The 17,559-nt window shown below is 53.2% G+C and overlaps 1 protein-coding gene and 1 pseudogene across 1 annotated transcript; one reads left to right on the top strand and one right to left on the bottom strand.

Moving 5' to 3' along the window:
• The first annotated feature begins 8,692 nt into the window (after window positions 1-8,692).
• LOC149125981 (olfactory receptor 2AJ1-like) lies at window positions 8,693-9,546 on the top strand. Its single transcript, XM_089335831.1, has 2 exons — window positions 8,693-8,868; window positions 8,931-9,546. Exons 1-2 carry the CDS (start codon window positions 8,693-8,695, stop codon window positions 9,544-9,546), a joined length of 792 nt encoding a protein of 263 aa, XP_089191957.1.
• A 6,759-nt stretch (window positions 9,547-16,305) lies between these two features.
• On the bottom strand, window positions 16,306-17,228 carry LOC138842980 (olfactory receptor 2L3-like; annotated as a pseudogene).
• Window positions 17,229-17,559: the final 331 nt, after the last annotated feature.

Raw genomic sequence — 17,559 nt, 5'->3', positions numbered from 1 at the left:
AATGGTGCTGGGAAAATTGGATCTTCATGTGCAAAAGTATGAAACAAGCCCCTAATTAACACCCTACACAAAAACCAACTCAAAATGGATCAAGGATCTGAATCTATGACCTGATACTATCAACTTACCCAAGGAGAGCCTTGGGGAAACTCTGCAAGACATTGGCATAGGCAAGGACTTCTTGGAACAGACTCCAGACGCACAGGAATTAAAGCCCAAAATAGACAACTGGGACTACATCCAACTGAGAAGCTGCTGTATTGCAAAAGCTTCAGCAAAGGAAAGAGGCAACTGACAGAAATTATTTGCAAACTATACAACTAATAAAGGATTAATATCCAGAATATATAAAGAGATCAAGAAACTCAACAATAAAACAAACAGTACAGTTAAGAAACAGGCAAAGGATCTGAACATTTTTCGAAAGAGGAAATTCAAGTGGCCAGCAGACACATGGAAAACGCTCAGGATCACTAGCCCTCAGAGACATGTAAATCAAAACCACAATGAGATCACCTCATTGTCAGAATGGCTTCCATACAGAAATCAACAAACAACACATGCAGGCAAGGATGTGGGGAAGGGTACCCTAATCCACTGTTGGAGGGATTGTAGACTGGTATAGCCACTATGGAAGACAGTATGGAGATACCTCAGAAAGCTGAAAATAGAGCTACCATATGACCCAGCCATCCCACTCCTGGGAATTTACCCAAGGGGAATGAAGTCAGCATATGGAAGAGTGATCTGTACCCCCATGTTTATTGCAGCTCAATTCACAATAGCTAAGCTATGGAATCAACCCAAATGTCCATCAACTGATGACTAGATAAAGAAATTATGAGATATATACACTATGGAATATTACTCAGCCATAAAAAGAATTAAATCCTGTCTTTTGCAACAAAATGGGTGCAACTGGAAACCATCATATTTAGTGAAATAAGCCAGTCCAAAAAGACAAATACCATATGTTTTCCTTGATCTATGGTCACTAATAAAATACCAAAAATGTAATGTATAGGACTGAAATTGACATTTTGAGCTTTGATGATTGTTTGCAGCCCTTGTCTCTACTGTTTAGGAACAGTGATTTTTCTTCTTACTATGTGTTGAACCCTTTACTTAGTATAGGGCTAATCTTATGAGTATAAAGTAAATTGAAAGTAGATCATTGTAAAAACTAAGAGAGGGAATAGAGAGGAAGGTGGAGGGAAGGCTGGAGCCTAGGTAGGAGGGAGGGTGGGGTGGGGAGTATCACTGTGTTAGTAAATCTGTACATGAAATTCATGAAATCTGTATACCTTAAATAAAATGTAAAACAAACAAGAAGCAATAAAACAACTGTGAACACACAAACACAACACTGGAGCAACTGCATACCCACAAATGGGAAGGCAGCAGCACAGTAATGCAGCAACAATAGGGGGCAATGGAGAGGCCACCAGACATAAAGTCACCAGGAAATACCGGGACTGAACTACACTGTGAACCAAACAGACCCACGAGGCACACGCAGCGCATGCTGCCCAACAGCAGTGTCAGCCACGTGGAACATTCTCCATGATAGGTCACTTGGGAGGCCACAAAACAAGGCTCACCAAGTTCAAGAACACTGAGATAATTGCATTTTCCAACCACAATGCTATGATGATAGACATCAACCACAGGAGAAAAATAGAAATTTTTAAGGGAAAGATTTATTGTTGGGTGGGGGAAACCCGATGGGCCCAAGGGAGGGGGCAAAGAAGAGAGAAGAATGAAGAGGAGAGTGCGTGTGTGGGAAGGGGGACCTGTTATACCCTTTGTCAGGTGCAGGGAAACAGGAGCAGCGAATCCCGTTAGGGTGGGGGTGGAGCTGACACCTGTGCTTGGGCCTTCTGGTCACTGCCGGCCAGAAATGGTTGCAGGGCCTAGAGCCTAGGATAGCATCTGGGACATAAACTGGACCACAGACAAGACCATGCCATTTTACTAACAATAATTAGATGAAATTTCCAACTTAATCCATCGACTAGAAATATTCATCTATTAACCGTTAACATAAAACATTGAAGTTTAAACAACCGAATCAGGTTGGGAAGCCAAGTTCTGTTCAATCCATAACAGTATGCTATCTTAATATTCTGAAATCTAGAAAGTAAATTAGAAAGTTAACCACAACCAACACACCCTATATAACATCACAAGGGCAAATGTAATCAGAAAAAAGAATTAGCTAATTAATTAAATAAAATGGATCAACAACAGAGTAGTAAGGGCAAATAAGATAGCTGCTGCCTTCTGGATTCTTTAGTTAGTAAGGAGACTAAACATACTCCATAGACTCACATTGGATTTCCTAGGTCTGATTTACATTCTTCTGAAAAATAGGAAATTGACAATCTGTGAACGTAAAGCCAAATGCTACAGAATAAACAATAAGGTAAAGAGAAAATTACAAGGAACTAAAAAATCCTTTAGACAATAAAAACAGAAATACAAGATATTCAAATTTGTGGGATACAGTAAAAGAAATTCCAAGAAAGAATAGAAAGCAATAAAACAAATACTTTAAAGAGAAGAAATATCTCAAATAAACAAACTAAAATCCCACTTCAAGAAAGTAGAAAGAAGAAGAATGAACAAAGAGTAAGTAGAAGAAAGAAAATTATGAAGTCAGAGCAGAAACAAATAAAACAACAGAACTGATCAACAATGCAAAGAGGGGTGAAAATACTGACAACACTGCAGTCAGTCAGAGGACACAGAGAGAGAAGTGCAGACTCAGCAATGCGGGGAGCTATCACAACAGATGCAACAGAAAGACACAGCGGCCGTGAAGGCACTGTGCAAAGGTGTGCGCTGCCAGACGGGGGAATCTGGAAGAGGTGGAAAATTCTTAGACACCTCTCTGTGCATGAACAGAACATCAGAACAGACCAATAACGAGTAACAGGATTCAATCACAATAAAACAAATACTTTAAAGAGAAGAAATATCTCAAATAAACAAACTAAAATCCCACTTCAAGAAAGTAGAAAGAAGAAGAATGAACAAAGAGTAAGTAGAAGAAAGAAAATTATGAAGTCAGAGCAGAAACAAATAAAACAACAGAACTGATCAACAATGCAAAGAGGGGTGAAAATACTGACAACACTGCAGTCAGTCAGAGGACACAGAGAGAGAAGTGCAGACTCAGCAATGCGGGGAGCTATCACAACAGATGCAACAGAAAGACACAGCGGCCGTGAAGGCACTGTGCAAAGGTGTGCGCTGCCAGACGGGGGAATCTGGAAGAGGTGGAAAATTCTTAGACACCTCTCTGTGCATGAACAGAACATCAGAACAGACCAATAACGAGTAACAGGATTCAATCACTAAAACCCTCCAAAGACATTCCCAGGTTGGCTGGCTTCAGGGTAAGTTTTTAAAGAGTTAATGCCATGCTTTCATGAACTCTTCTGAAAGGCGTGGCAGAGCAGGGGACGCTTCCACACTCATGTCATAAAGCCAGAACCACCTGATACCTAAGCCATTCAAGGACATCACAAGAAAAGAAAATTACGGATCATTAACCATGATGCCCGTATATGCAAATATCCTCAACAGGACACTAGCAAAGACGCTTCACCATGACACGTGGGATTTGTCCTTGTAATTTAAGGAGAGTTCAACATAGGTAAGTCAGGAAGTGTGATCCCTTCCACTAACAGAAAAATAAAAACGTGACAGTATCAGCAGTTGCAGAGAATGCACTTCACACATTTCTGTATTCTTTTATGATTAAAAAACCTGTCATCAAACTAAGTACAGAGGGAGGTACTCACCACGATAGAGGGCGCAGCGGCCAGCTCTCAGCCAGCCTCCTACTCCGTGTGACGACCAGGAAGCTCTTCCTCTGCAGATCAGGAACGAGCCACAGGCCTGGTTCTCACCTGCTGTGGTCAACACAGCGTCCTAGCCAGAGCAGTCAGGCAACAGAAGCAAGTGTAAGGCATCCACATGGACAAGCAAGAAGCGACGCTGTCTCTGTTAACAGGCAAAAATGAAGGTATACACAGAGCATTCTAAAGACTCCATCAAAAAGGGTTTACCAGTTGGAACCGGTAAGGGCAGTAAAGTTGCAGGATACAGAATCAACATACAAGCATCAGCAGTGGTCATCGCAGGTCAACAGGACGACTGGCTAGAGGTGCAGCTCTGCTGACCCAGCCCTGTGAACCAGCCCATGGCCCCACCTACCCGACTAGGGCCCTGGGAAGCCCCTGGGTGACCCACTCTGAGGGGCTCCACCTGCAGGGGCTGCAAGAAACAGCTGGGCGGCCCCACCCGCACCCTGCTGCTGCCCTGGAAGCCATGAGGCAGCCCCGCCACCCACTCAGGAGCCAGGAGGGGCAGAGCAGGTGTCCAGGAAGCAGCTGAGCGGCCCTGGCCTTCATCCTGTGTCCCCAGGAGGCTGCGATGAAAAGGCTGGGTGCTCACAGCTGAAGAGATGCTTCACATCGCCGGGGGAGTGTACAGAGTGCAGCCGCTGCGGGGAATGGCACGGAGCTCCTCGGAAAGCCAGAGCAGAACCAGCACAGGACCCAGCCACGCCCCCAGCGCCCATGCGTTCACGGGAACACGGGTCGGGCCGCTGAGGAGACACCTGCGCTCCCACGGTCTGCAGCACTGTTCTCAGCAGCCGGGTAAGGAGTCAGTCTCGGGGCCCATTACAGACAAAGAATAAACACACACGCACACACACGCACGCACACATGCACACACGCACACACATGCATATATGCACACTCGCACACGCACTGCTGTATTCTTCAGCCTTACAAATAAGGACGTCCTGGCATTCGTGACAACACGAGGAAGCTGCGGGCATCATGTTAACTCTAAAAAGCCCAGCATGGGACAGACCCACAGTCTCACTTACACAGGAAAGCTGAGAGGTTTCCACCCAGGGAGTGGACAACAGTGACTAGAGGGGATGGAGAGCTGATGACCAAAAGGCTCAAGCCTTCAGGGAGACGAGAGTGAGCCGGGCCTGCTGTGGGCAGGGTGGCTGCACTCACGGGTCGCGGACGGTGGGGCTTCAACAAATCACCACCTCATCGTAAAAGAGTGCTGACGCTATATCATCAGCTTAATTATTCCACAAAACGCGTGTACATCACATTTTCCTCATCAGCACATCCAATGACACAGGATTAATGTATCCAGATTATATAGAAGTTATAAAAATACTAAATAAAATATGAAATTAGCGATATAAAACAGAAGGATTACAAATGTAATCATAGCTATATATATAGTTATTGAGAAAGGCTTAACTGAGAAGTTAGCTAAATTCTATGCTGAATCCCAAAGATAGCACAAAACACAGAAAATGTGAATGGATTGGAAAAAAGCTTACACAAATGTGAAAGTTAACCGGAATGAAGTACAAATGCGACATGAACATCAGAGGGGCAGACAAAGAGGCCGCTGCCTGGGACGCCTGCACCCCTAGCCTGGGGGCCTGGGCTGGAGCTCCCCCTCCGCTTCTGTGCACCCTGGGGGCAGCAGGTGACCGCTCACCTACGTGGGTCCCTGCCACCCATGCAGGAAACCCGGATGAGTCCCTGGCTCTTAGCCTCAGCCTGGCCAGCCCTGGCTATTGTGGGTGCTTGGGAAGCGAGCCTGCAGGTGGAAGACATCATAGCTTCTCTCTGCTTTCCAAATAAGTGAAATTAAGCACATACACTGTGGAGTGTTAGTATCAGAAAAGGTAGTCGGCAGGTGCGCTGGCTGCGGGTCTGAGAGGAAGCCGTGAAGCTGCACGGGAGGCCGCGCTGAGCCAGCAGGAACCCGGGTGGGAGACTGCGCGTTGCCTGACGGGGCGGCACGCCCGGGCGCTGCTCGTGGCAAGGCGGGAAGCCACAATTAAGAGTAGGATCTCGGGTGCCCAGTGCTTCAAGATCCAAGGTTCCAAAGAAGGAGACACCCAGCAGGAGTGGCGTTTGGTTTCTGGGTCCCTGTGAGGTGCAGGGTCAGTGTGAGAACCATCGGCGGGGCCAGCCCCGGTGAGGGCAGCGGGCTCACAGGACAGGGTAAAGCAGGTGGCGTTTCCAGAGGAGGCGACACCGACGGGCCGAGTTCATCAAACGCCCGGTACTGTTGACAGAACGGTGTGTGCATTGCCTTGTTTGTTCATCTAGAACTCTTACTAAAAATATCCTTAGGCTACTGTGTTTAATTGGAGTCCCGCAGGTCATCGTCCCTCAGGGATCCCATAGGGGTTTGTGCTCAAGCCCGAGCCGCTGACTTGCGAGCTGCGCAGATTGTCCCTGTCGGCAGTCCCTGTCGGCTCTACCAGCGAGGCTGCATAAAGCCCCCGCAGGCCCCGTGGCCAGAGTGCAGAGGCGCTGCGGAAGCCGCTGAGCCCGGCGACAGTTAGGCCACGGCAGAGCGAGGGCAGGTGCACAGACCTCGGCCGAGGCCAGAGCACTGAAGGTATTTAACGCGGCAGGGACCCTGCTGACCCCCACTCCGTGTGCTCACAGCCCCTCCCTGACAAGGTGAAGGCCAGCCAGGTAAGCAACCTCACAGCTCTGCACTGGTGTCCACAGCGTGTGCTTATGACAGGTTAGAACGGAGTGCTCTGTGTCTGCACGTGGCCAGGTGCGACGCCGAGGCCGTGCCGAGCTGTGGATCCACAGAACCCTGTGCGCACACTCTTGCCCGCCACCTGAAAATGGTCTGGCACGGTTTTCTTGTCAATTGCCTATGAAGCAGCAGGTCAGAGCTGTCCATTTTAAGTGTTCATATTTTGTTATTTATTTATGCACACATGCAAATAATAGCAAATACACACCTGCAAATAACATGCATGCAAATACATATGTGTAAATGCACACATGCAATCATACATGCAAATACTAGCAAATTGAGAGCAATGGCTGTCTCAGGTGCTGGACTCAGCATTCTGTTTACTGTGGTCAACCACATGACATGGAATACATGCTGAGGGTCTAAGCATTCCTCTCCTGGCACAGCACACACTCACGGCGCCGTGCAGTCCTTACTGCGATCCAGTTCCAGAAAGCTTCCCCCAGTTTCCTGGTGGGGAGGGGTAGAACTGAGGTGCTTGTTTATGCACAGGGCTGAATGTTTCTAATGCACCCCTCCCCTGACCCCCCCACCTCTCCCTGCTCCCTCACTCACCCCTCCCTGCTCCCCACTCACCTCTCCCCGACCCTGATTACTACAGTGAATGAGAAACACGTGATCTTGAGAACAGAATGGGTGTAAGAATGAAAGGCAAAGGAGGAACGGCATCCCACTCAAGGCTCTGGGATGCCGGCCCTGCTGCCCTCCGTGTCCTGATTGTCCTGCCTCACCCCTCCTCCTCCACGCCTCGGATGCCAGGCTCAGAGCCCCGCTTCCGTTGGGGTGCGTAAATGAGAGCCCAGTTCCTGCAGCACCAGTGTGGCCGCTCACACGTGTGAGCCAGGCAGATGTGGGGAGCGCTGGCCAGGGCTCTGTCTGGTAAAGTCATTGGGGCCACTGGGCATCTTACAGAAGAGCCGTCAGGCACCTCAGGTGGGCACAAAAGCCTGGAATCCGGGTAGCAGGGAGGGATGAGTGGGAGTGCAGGGGAGAGATGAGTGGGGGTACAGGGGAGGGGTGAGTGGGGAGCAGGGAGGGGTGAGTAGGGGCACAGGGAGGGGTGAGTAGGGATCAGGGGAGAGATGAGTGGGGGTGCAGGGGAGGTGTGAGTGGGGAGCAAGGATGGGTGAGAGGGGTGCAGGGAGGGGTGAGTAGGGGAACAGGGAGCGGTGAGTGGAGGTACAGTAAGGGGAGTGTAGGGGTGCAGGGGAGGTGTGAGTAGGGAGCAGGGAGGGGTGAGTAGGGAGCAGGGAGAGGTGAGTGGGGAACAGGGAAAGGTGAATGGGGGAGCAGGGAGAGGTGAGTGGGGAGCAGGGAGGGGTGAGTAGGGAGCAGGGAGGGGTGAGTCTGGGGGCCTTGCTGGGGCAGACTGAGGTCAGAGGAGCCTTGACAATGACAAGCAAAGGGACTCCTCAGGTCCAGATTTAAGGTAAAAGCGCGCGCCCACATGCACAGACGCACCTTTGGGCCCTACTACCCAAGGAAGCACCTCGCACCCGGAGGGAAGCGGCTTAGGCAGAACTTAGCTGGCGGTGGTGGAGCGTTCTTTCTACCGTGAGGGCTTTCCTTGCCAGCAGTCTGCCTTCTGCCCTCTCCACACCGAGCCCGGCCTGGCTGGCCAGGCTCCTGGCAAGCTGCCTGGGACACACCCGGCACCTCATGGGCGGTTTTCTACAGACAGCTGCCTTCAGGAGGAGCCGGGGCAGGCCAGACCCGGTGTGTCCCGGACGTAAGAGAGGTGGCTCGGGTGAGACACTAGAGAAGGCCGCTACAGAGCACGGGGAGAACGAGGCTGGGAGAGCTGTGTGCGCGCCCGAGGCCCCTGGCTGCGGGACGCAGGGAGTCACGGAGGGACGAGCGGCCGCTCACGGGGTGCCCCTCTGCTCCTCCGTACACAGGTGAACGCAGGACGGGCTCCGTTGTATCAGCACCGCGAGAGCACGTCAGAGGCGCCTGAGCGTGGGTTTGAGGCAGAGGCTTGCAGCGTACACGGAGCAGGGCAGTGCCTGCTCCTAGAACTCGCGGTCTTTGTGACCCGTCCCTTTCCAAGTGAGGCCGTGGACTTGGACCCATGAGCAGAGGGAATGAGACGACAGGCTCGGAGTTTGTGCTCCTGGGACTCTTCCCGGGCGTGCCACACCCGGGCATCCTCATGTGCCTCACCGTCCTGAGCTACGTCCTAGCCCTGGCCGCGAACGCCACCCTGACCGTCCTCATCACGCTGGACGCCCGGCTCCACAAGCCCATGTACTCCTCCTCAGCCAGCTGGCCCTGCTGGACCTGCTCTTCACATCCACCACCGTCCCCAGGATGGCCGCCGCCTTCTTCCTGGGGACCAAGACCATCTCCAGCACGGGCTGTGGGACGCAGCTGTTTTTCTGCCTCGCGCTGGGGGGAGCAGAGTGCCTGCTCCTGACTTGCATGGCCTGCGACCGTTACGTGGCCATCTGTCGCCCTCTGCGGTACCCTGTCCTCATGAACGGGAAGACCTGCCTGTCGATGGCCGTGGGGTCCTGGGTGGGGGGCAGCCTCAATTCCCTAGTGCAGACTGTGTATACCATGCGTTTGCCCAAATGCGGCCGCCTGGAGATTGACCACTTCTTCTGCGAGGTCATGGCCGTTCTGAGGCTCTCCTGTGGGGACACCTTGACGTACAGGTTGACGATACTTGGGGTGGGCATTGTGCTGCTGCTGGTTCCCTTTGGCGTCATCTTCTCCTCCTACGCCGTCATCTTCCTCACTGTCCTGCGCATGAGTTCCCGTGAGGGGAGGCGGAAAGCGCTGGCCACCTGCTCCTCCCACCTGGTGGTGGTGAGCCTCTTCTACGGTCCCACTGTCGTCACCTCCATGACCCCCGCTTCCACACACAGCCCGCCCAGGACCAGGCTGTGTCTGTGTTCTTTGCAGTCGTCACCCCCACGCTGAACCCCTTCGTTTACAGCCTGAGAAACAGAGACGTCTTAGAGGCATTGAGGAGGGCTTTGAGACCCACAGCGCTCTTATCTCCTACAGTCCTGTGACTGCTTGGTGATGGCTGTGTAAGCCACCAACCCCACAGCCCGCCATGCCTGCCTCTTAAGCACGGCCGGCCGGTCTGACTCCTGAGGACGCAGTCACTTGCTGACACTGCTCGGGCAACCCAGGCACATGTCTTTGGTGTGTTAGGTCACTTTTGTTTTTTCCCCTCTGCTGATATTTTTATCCTGAATGACAGCGCTGTGGGTGCTGGCTTGCTCATGCCTTTCACTATGCTTACGTCACACGTACTCACAGCAAACTCACAAAGGCAGAGAACAGGATGGTGGTTACGAGAGCCTGGGGTTCAAGGGCAAGGGGAGAGGGCGAGGGTGAGGGCACTGCATCTCAGACAGGAGGGGCAGGCCCAGTGACCTACCACACAGTGGTGAGCACAGCTAATGAGCACACGTCCTGCTCCCAAAACTGCTGCAGGTGCAGACTGCAAGCTTCACCCCAAAAAGAAGAGGAAATGAGATGAAGTGATGGGTAAGCTAACTAGCTGGATTTAATCTTTCTGTAATGTACACAAACTGCATAAGTAATACAATCACAACTTATAAATTGAAAAATCAAATGACCTGACAGGTGAACGTTTATTCTTGGAAGGATTAACAATGAAAAGAACGCTTGCCCATCGTTGTTGGGACTCCACACCCAGCCACTGCTGGCGGAACTGAGGCTCCTCAGGACAGCTGAGGCGGCGCTGCCCACGGTCAGCAGCCCCACACGCAGGGGCTCGCGGGGAGCGGAAACCGATATACTGAAGCACACTCACTCTCCCGTCTCACAAGAGCCAAGGCATGGAGCCAACCCAACTGTCCATCCCAGATGGATGGCTAAGGAAATCCCTGCATGAGGACACACGGTGGGTAGGAAGGCACTAGATTCTGTCACTTAAGACAAGACGCTCGGGTGAGCGTGAGTGAGATGAGCCAGGCTCAGAGAGACAAATCCTGCAAGGCCTCACTCACCTAGGGGACCCAAAACCGTAGATTCCTATGAGCAGCCCAAGTAGGTAGCAGAATGGAGGTTAGCAGGGCTGGGCCGCATGTATGAATTTCAAACATTTTTACCATAAAAACATTTCTAATTCCAGTTTTCCATGAATTTTTCAAAGCACCCATATACTTCAAAACATCATGTTGTACAAAATAATGTTATCAGTCAACTTAAGGATTCAAACACCAAAAAGGGCTTCAAGGCCAAAAATTAGTAAATTTACTGAGATATGTAAGTATTAGGCAAACAGAAAAAGCAAGTTAATGCTGTAACTTCGACATCATTTAAGTAAATAGGCAGGTCAGACACTCGTTGGACATGTGGCATGACCACAGTGCATGTAAGCTGTGCTGGGGGGTGGGCTTTGCTCTCCTTCATTTTTGGGGTGCAGTTTTCTGTGTGCTCCCCAGAGGCTGCCCGAGGCCAGCCCCTGTCCACATCGGTGTGGTCCGTGCCTGGTCATCCCACCCAGGCACTGAGCCCAGCGCCTGCAAGCACGTGCTCCCGGAAACTGCACCCCCCAGGGAGCGGCAGCCTCTCCCCAACCCGGGTTGCACCTGGCCAGGACTGGACCCTGGGACCACACGTAGATACAGTCCCAATAACGGGCACGACCCCATGGAAGTGACAGGTGCTGAGATGACCACACGTGGGAGCCAGGCGAGGGAAGGCTGGTGTGAGGGACAGAGATCCCGGCAGGACGGCGGGGTGTCGTAGCAGGGTCCCCTGGGCCCCCGAGTCCCCATGGTTTCTTCAGCACTGACTGCTGTTGGGAAGCCCTCCTGAGCCCTGCCGCCGTGGTAAGGAAGCTGGATGTGCGGCTCCGTCACTGAGGGTCATGCACGGGGAAGATGAGGAACAGAGCCACGGATCCCCTGCCAAGGACAAGTCTCCTGAGAAGAGATGGGCCTTGGAGGCTCACGCCCCGATGGGCTGTTAGCACGCCCCAACCTGGCCCATCCTCAGTGGAAGGAGAGAAACGGAACCCAGTGCTGACGGGCTGGGCACGGGTGCTCTCCTGCCACGGCGCTGGTGGGAGTAGTTTCCCTCGTTTCTGGGGAAGACTGGACAGTCTAGATTTCATGAAAACAGAACTCTGTGTGTTAATTTCCCCAGCCCCAGAACCTAGAGGGTCACTTTGGACATACAAGTCTCAGTCAACAGACACTTGGCCAAATGGACACTGCGTGTCTGGTCCTGTTGTCGCAGGAGTTCTGGGGTTGGCGTGCAGAGGGGTGCGGGAGCAGTGGCTGCAGTCTGCCGCTCCAACCACTCAGGTCTGGGTCTCTTCCCCACGAGGGGTGCCGGCTGCTTCCTTTTACCGAATCCCTCAGAAGTGACACCGCGTCCGTGTCGCAGCTCGTGCTGTTACGGTTCTGATGTTACCGCTCTGTGGACCACTGCCTCTCCTCTTCCACCGGGCCACAGCTTCTCTCCCATTGGCTCCCCGAGCATCGTGGTCTCCTGGGCTACAACTTTTCTTCTCTGCCAGGTTCACCGAGGAGTGCGGCAGTCTTCGGTGCCACAGCTCCTGCTGTCTGCCGGATCCTTGTCTGGGACGAGTGAGGCACTGGCACAAGGAGGGAGTGAGCAAAGCGAAGGTTTACAGAAGGAGACAGAGAAAGCCCCCTCCCTGGTAGCCACAGGGCTGCTCCCCAAATGGCTGTTTGCCCACCTGGTGCTCAAGACAGCCTGGGAAAGGCACCGCCTCCATCACTGGCATCAAACCTGGGAGCTGGTTTGAGTCCGGGCTGCTCCACTTCTAGTCCGGCTCCCTGCCAATGAGCCTGGGGAGAGCAGCAGAGGATGGCCTGGGGGCTTTGGCCCCTGCCACCACATGGGAGACCCAGAAGAAGCTCCTGGCTCTGGCTTCAGCCTGGCTCAGGCCCCGCCATTGCGGCCATCTGAGGAGTAAACCAGCTGAAGGAAGTTCTCTCTCTCTCCCTCTCTCCCTCTCTCCCTTTCTCCCTCTCTCCCTCTCTCCCTCTCTCCGTCTCCCTCTCTCCCTCTCTCCGTCTCCCTCTCTCCCCCTCTCCCCCTCTTCCTGCCCCCCTGTAACTCTGACTTTAAAATAAATAAATCTTAAGAAAAAACTGCCTGGCTAGGATTTTTACACAATTCTAAAGGTTCAAGTTCACCTGATTGGTCAAGTTGCATGATAATGAGGTATTATATAGAAACCAACCAGGGAGTCAGCAGAGGCTGAGTATGATTGGCTTGACCAGGAACCAATCACAGAGCCCATGCTACATGTGGAAGTGGGGAGTGTGTTCAAACAGGTCTGTGGCAGGCGGCTCCGTTCAGCAGATGGAACCACATCTGGAGGTGACGTTGAACCTGTGTCCCACCCTCCGTCCCTCAGAGTTCCTGCATGGCTAAGTCAGGCGGGGTCTTCCTTTCCTTCCCAGGGCCCTGGGGTCCCTATCAGAAGCAGGAGGAGTCTATGTCTCCTACCCAGGAGATGGGGCACATGCTTTCACCACATTCCATTTTTAAAAATTTTTAAAAATACTTACTTGAAAGAATTACAGAGAGAGAGGGAGAGACAGGGATAGAGGTCTTCCATCTACTGGCTCACTCTAGATGACCACAATGGCCAGGGCTGGGCCAGGCTGAAGCCAGGAGCCAGGAGCTTCTTCCAGGTCTCCCATATGGGTGCAGAGGCCCAAGCGCTTGAGCCATCTTCTGCTGCTTTCCCAGGCCACTGGCATGACGCTAGATTAGAAGTACAGCAACAGGGATTGGAACAAGCACCCAGACGGGGTGTGGGCATCCTGGGCACCAGCCCCCACCACATTCTCTGATGGAGCACGACTCTCTGTTCCAACTCCTTGGCTTACACAGAGGCTCCTGTGTGACAGCCTTCTGTCACACAGCTCCCTCTCTCCTGTGTGACAGCCTCTGTCACAGCTCCCTCTCTCCTGTGTGATAGCCATCTGTCACAGCTCCCTCTCTCCTGTGTGACAGCCATCTGTCGCAGTTCCCTCTCTCCTGTGTGACAGCCGTCTGTCACAGCTCCCTTCTCATGTGTGACAGCCGTCTGTCACAGCTCCCTCTCTCAAGTGTGACAGCCGTCTGTCACAGCTCCCTCTCTCCTGTGTGACAGCCTCTGTCACAGCTCCCTCTCTCCTGTGTGACAGCCATCTGTCACAGCTCCCCCTCTAGTGTGTGACAGCTGTCTGTCACAGCTCCCTCTCTCCTGTGTGACAGCCTCTGTCACAGCTCCCTCTCTCCTGTGTGACAGCCATCTGTCACAGCTCCCCCTCTAGTGTGTGACAGCTGTCTGTCACAGCTCCCTCTCTCCTGTGTGACAGCCATCTGTCACAGCACCCTCTCTCCTGTGTGACAGCCCTCTGTCACAGCACCCTCTCTCCTGTGTGACAGCCATCTGTCACAGCTCCCTATCTCCTGTGTGACAGCCCTCTGTCACAGCACCCTCTCTCCTGTGTGACAGCCATCTGTCACAGCTCCCTATCTCCTGTGTGACAGCCCTCTGTCACAACTCCCTATCTCCTGTGTGACAGCCATCTGTCACAGCGCCCTCTCTCCTGTGTGACAGCCCTCTGTCACAGCTCCCCCTCTCGTGTGTGACAGCTGTCTGTCACAGCTCCCTATCTCCTGTGTGACAGCCATCTGTCACAGCGCCCTCTCTCCTGTGTGACAGCCATCTGTCACAGCGCCCTCTCTCCTGTGTGAGAGCCATCTGTCACAGCACCCTCTCTCCTGTGTGACAGCCGTCTGTCACAGCTCCCTATCTCCTATGTGACAGCCGTCTGTCACAGCTCCCTCTCTCGAGTGTGACAGCCGTCTGTCTCACAGCTTCCTTTCTGCTTGCATGGGTTGAGTTGTGTTGCAGTATTCTGTGCTGTAGCTTCTCTTCTCTGTCCGTTCTTTGTCTCCTGACCACAAGGAATGAGGCCACAGGCAGGAAGGGGAGCCGAGTAAGGAAGTTTACTGAAAGGAAAGAGAAAGCACCAGGCAACCACCTGCGGCCCCAAGAGAGGGGCTGGGCAGCACCGCCTGGCTCTCATATGTATATGTTTCTAAAGGAGGAAGTTTGCCTGATTGGTCAAGGTATATGCTAATGAGGTCGTCTATGAGAACCTATCAGCAAGCAGCTGAGCCTGACTGTGATTGGTTTGGCCATGAACCAATCATCAGAGGGAAGTTAGGACTAAGCCCACATGGGCCCATGGTGGGCGGGGCCTGGTGAGAAGCAGGAACCAATCAGCAAGGCCAGGAGTGTCCAGCAGCCACAGGACTCAGTACGGTCACCCAAAAGCAGTGTCCTGGTCTGCTCAGCTGGGTGCCTGCCCTCCAGGGGCCGCTGCGTCACTACCATAATTTTCAAGATAACACATGGACCTTCTGAGCCAACGCTTCATTAAATTTGCCCTTGAAGAGTTAAAAATAAAAGTGTTGGCCGGCGCCGTGGTTCAATAGGCTAATCCTCAGCCTGCGGCGCCGGCACACTGAGCTAGACACAAAGCTGGTATCCCGAAGCCACAGAGGCTGGCGGCAACGATGACTACATGCATGTGAACCAGGAGCGTGGAGAGACCAGCCCGTAGGGAGTGTGCAGATGGCCTACTGCAATCTTAGGAGCAAACAGATGCACAGGCAGCTTGCGCTTAGCATAAGCAACCCCCAAGGCCAACATCAGAGGTGGAGACTAAGGCTGTTGTCCAGTCTAGAGTCCCAGTTCCAACTTTGTTCTCTGTCCCTACACAACACTCAGGGCCAGAACCCACAGATGGAAGCAGTGCTCCGATTGGCGGAGTGAGCAGCCAGCAGGGCGGCGGCGAGCGTGTCCAGGTGGCACGTCTCTATCTGAGGTGCTCCCAGATTGCTCCAACAGCCACACTTCCCACGCGCTGGTGGCAGCTGCCACAGGAAGGTTCACACACAGAACTGTGCAGCTACGTGTGGACAGATTGCTCAGGGAGGGGTGCAAGTCTGGGAAGACACCCTCTGAGGTGTCAGGGAGGGCCTCACGGGAAGAGAGTGAACAGGGAGAGAAGCCCACGTGGCCGTCCATGGACACAGTGGCCCCGGGGTGTGCAGTGCACTGACCCAGAGTCCAACCCTTCCCCTGCAAGGCAGGGAAGCTGGAGCGTGGAATTGCATGCTTAGCTGTGGAGATCATGACAGCTCATCGTGTGAGACAAAGGCATACTCACATGACGCTGCCCTGAAGAGTACGCGCTCACACCTCTAACGTGTACCTCGATAGGTGCACCCCACACCTGGGGCTCAATATGCCCCTTTCATGAGCATCTTGCAATACAGGAGATGCCATCAGGGTGGAGATTGGGCTTTGGAATTCAAATGATTAGCTCTGCCAAATACCACGCACGCTTGGCAAGGGTGAACCCATTTGTGAACCCAGCATGGGTTCCTAATGTATTTGTAGGAACTTTAGAGATATCAGAGCCGATTTAATGAAAACATTAACAAGAATTTTAATATGTCCCTGACTTGATAAGGCTCCAGGGATATTTACAATAAAAGCAAAGCAGCCTCCCGCGGAGGTCTGGGACTCACAGCCGAAACTTCATTCAGAAAGAATTTGCATCGCAGTGGACTCCTGAAGCCATGAGTGCAAACGGCTCCCCCTGCCCGGCCACTGCTCTGCTCACCCCCATAGCCTGTCACTGTCTCTGCTCCCTAGGAAGCCCTGAACCTCCCCGCCAGCTTCCAGAGTGCAGCCAGCACCTCCTTGTTCCTCAGGCTGTAGATGAGGGGGTTCAGCATGGGGGTGAACACATTGCTGAACACAGACAGCGCCTGGTCCTGCTCTGGGCTGTGGGAAGAGGTGAAGCTCATGTAAATGAAGATGTTTGGACCAAAGAAGAGACTCACCACCGTGAGGTGGGAGGAGCAGGTGGCCAGGACCTTCCGCCTGCCCTTGACGGAGCTCATGCGGAGCACGGCGAGGAAGATGAGTGTGTAGGAGGCTGTGATGAGACCGAAGGGGACGACCAGCAGCACCACACTGGTTACCACCACCACCGACTGATACACGGATGTGTCCTCACAAGGCAGCTTGATGAGGACGGGCACCTCGCAGAAGAAGTGCTGGATCTCCCGGGACCCGCAGATGGGGAAGTGCAGAGGGTAAACTGTGTGAACCAAGGAGCTGACCAAGCCTCCAACCCAACACCCAGAAACCATGTGCAGGCAGAACCTGGGGCTCATGATGGCGGGGTAGCGCAGCGGGTTGCACACAGCCACGTAGCGGTCGTATGCCATGAGGGTCAGGATGAGGCACTCGGACGTCCCCAGCAACAGGAAGAAGAAGCTCTGTGTCCCGCAGCCAACCCAGGAGATGCCCCTCTCCCCTGTGAAGAAGTTGGCGGCCATCTTGGGGACGATGGTGGAGGTCAGTGTCAGGTCGATGAGGGAGAGCTGGCTGAGCAGGACGTACATGGGCGTGTGCAGCCGGGCGTCCCCCAGGATCAGGACAATCCCAGGAAGGCCAGGACGTAGATGAGGACCACGGCGGCATTGAGGAGCAGGGAGTGCCGGGACCCAGGGAAGAGCCCGGCCAGGAGGAAGTCCGTGGCCGAAGAGGCGTTCCCACCCACCATGCCGCTGCACAGCCACGAGGGAGACCACTGGAGTCACTGCCACGCGTGACAGACCTCTTGTCAGTCTGGGGGCCAGAAGTTCTAGAACCTTCCCCCCAGCTCCAGGTTCTCACGTAGCCTTTGCCCCCATCTCAGGGAGAGCACTTTCCCGTGTCTCTTGAACAATCGCCTGACTTGGTAAATACAGAAGACTGGACACACGATCCACGCCAGCACTAACCGGCCTCTGCTGAGCTGAGTTCTTCCAATTTTCTTCTTTCTTTCTAAGTTGGAGAATCCTGTAAATACTAACACCCATTTCAGGAAATACAGGCTTAAGCTGCTGTACACT

The sequence above is a fragment of the Oryctolagus cuniculus genome, chromosome 6 (assembly GCF_051225735.1).
Source record: "Oryctolagus cuniculus isolate XC-2025 breed Fujian yellow rabbit chromosome 6, ASM5122573v1, whole genome shotgun sequence".
NCBI lineage: Eukaryota > Metazoa > Chordata > Mammalia > Lagomorpha > Leporidae > Oryctolagus > Oryctolagus cuniculus.
This window is presented reverse-complemented; position numbering and strand designations above follow the sequence as displayed.

What these genes read in the sequence shown, in the direction of transcription:
- LOC149125981 (XM_089335831.1), top strand. Translation starts at nt 8,693, where the DNA reads ATGAGCAGAGGGAATGAGACGACAGGCTCGGAGTTTGTGCTCCTGGGA. An exon ending in GCCCGGCTCCACAAGCCCAT is followed by an intron (nt 8,869 to 8,930) that starts GTACTCCTCCTC and finishes CACCGTCCCCAG; the next exon opens with GATGGCCGCCGCCTTCTTCC.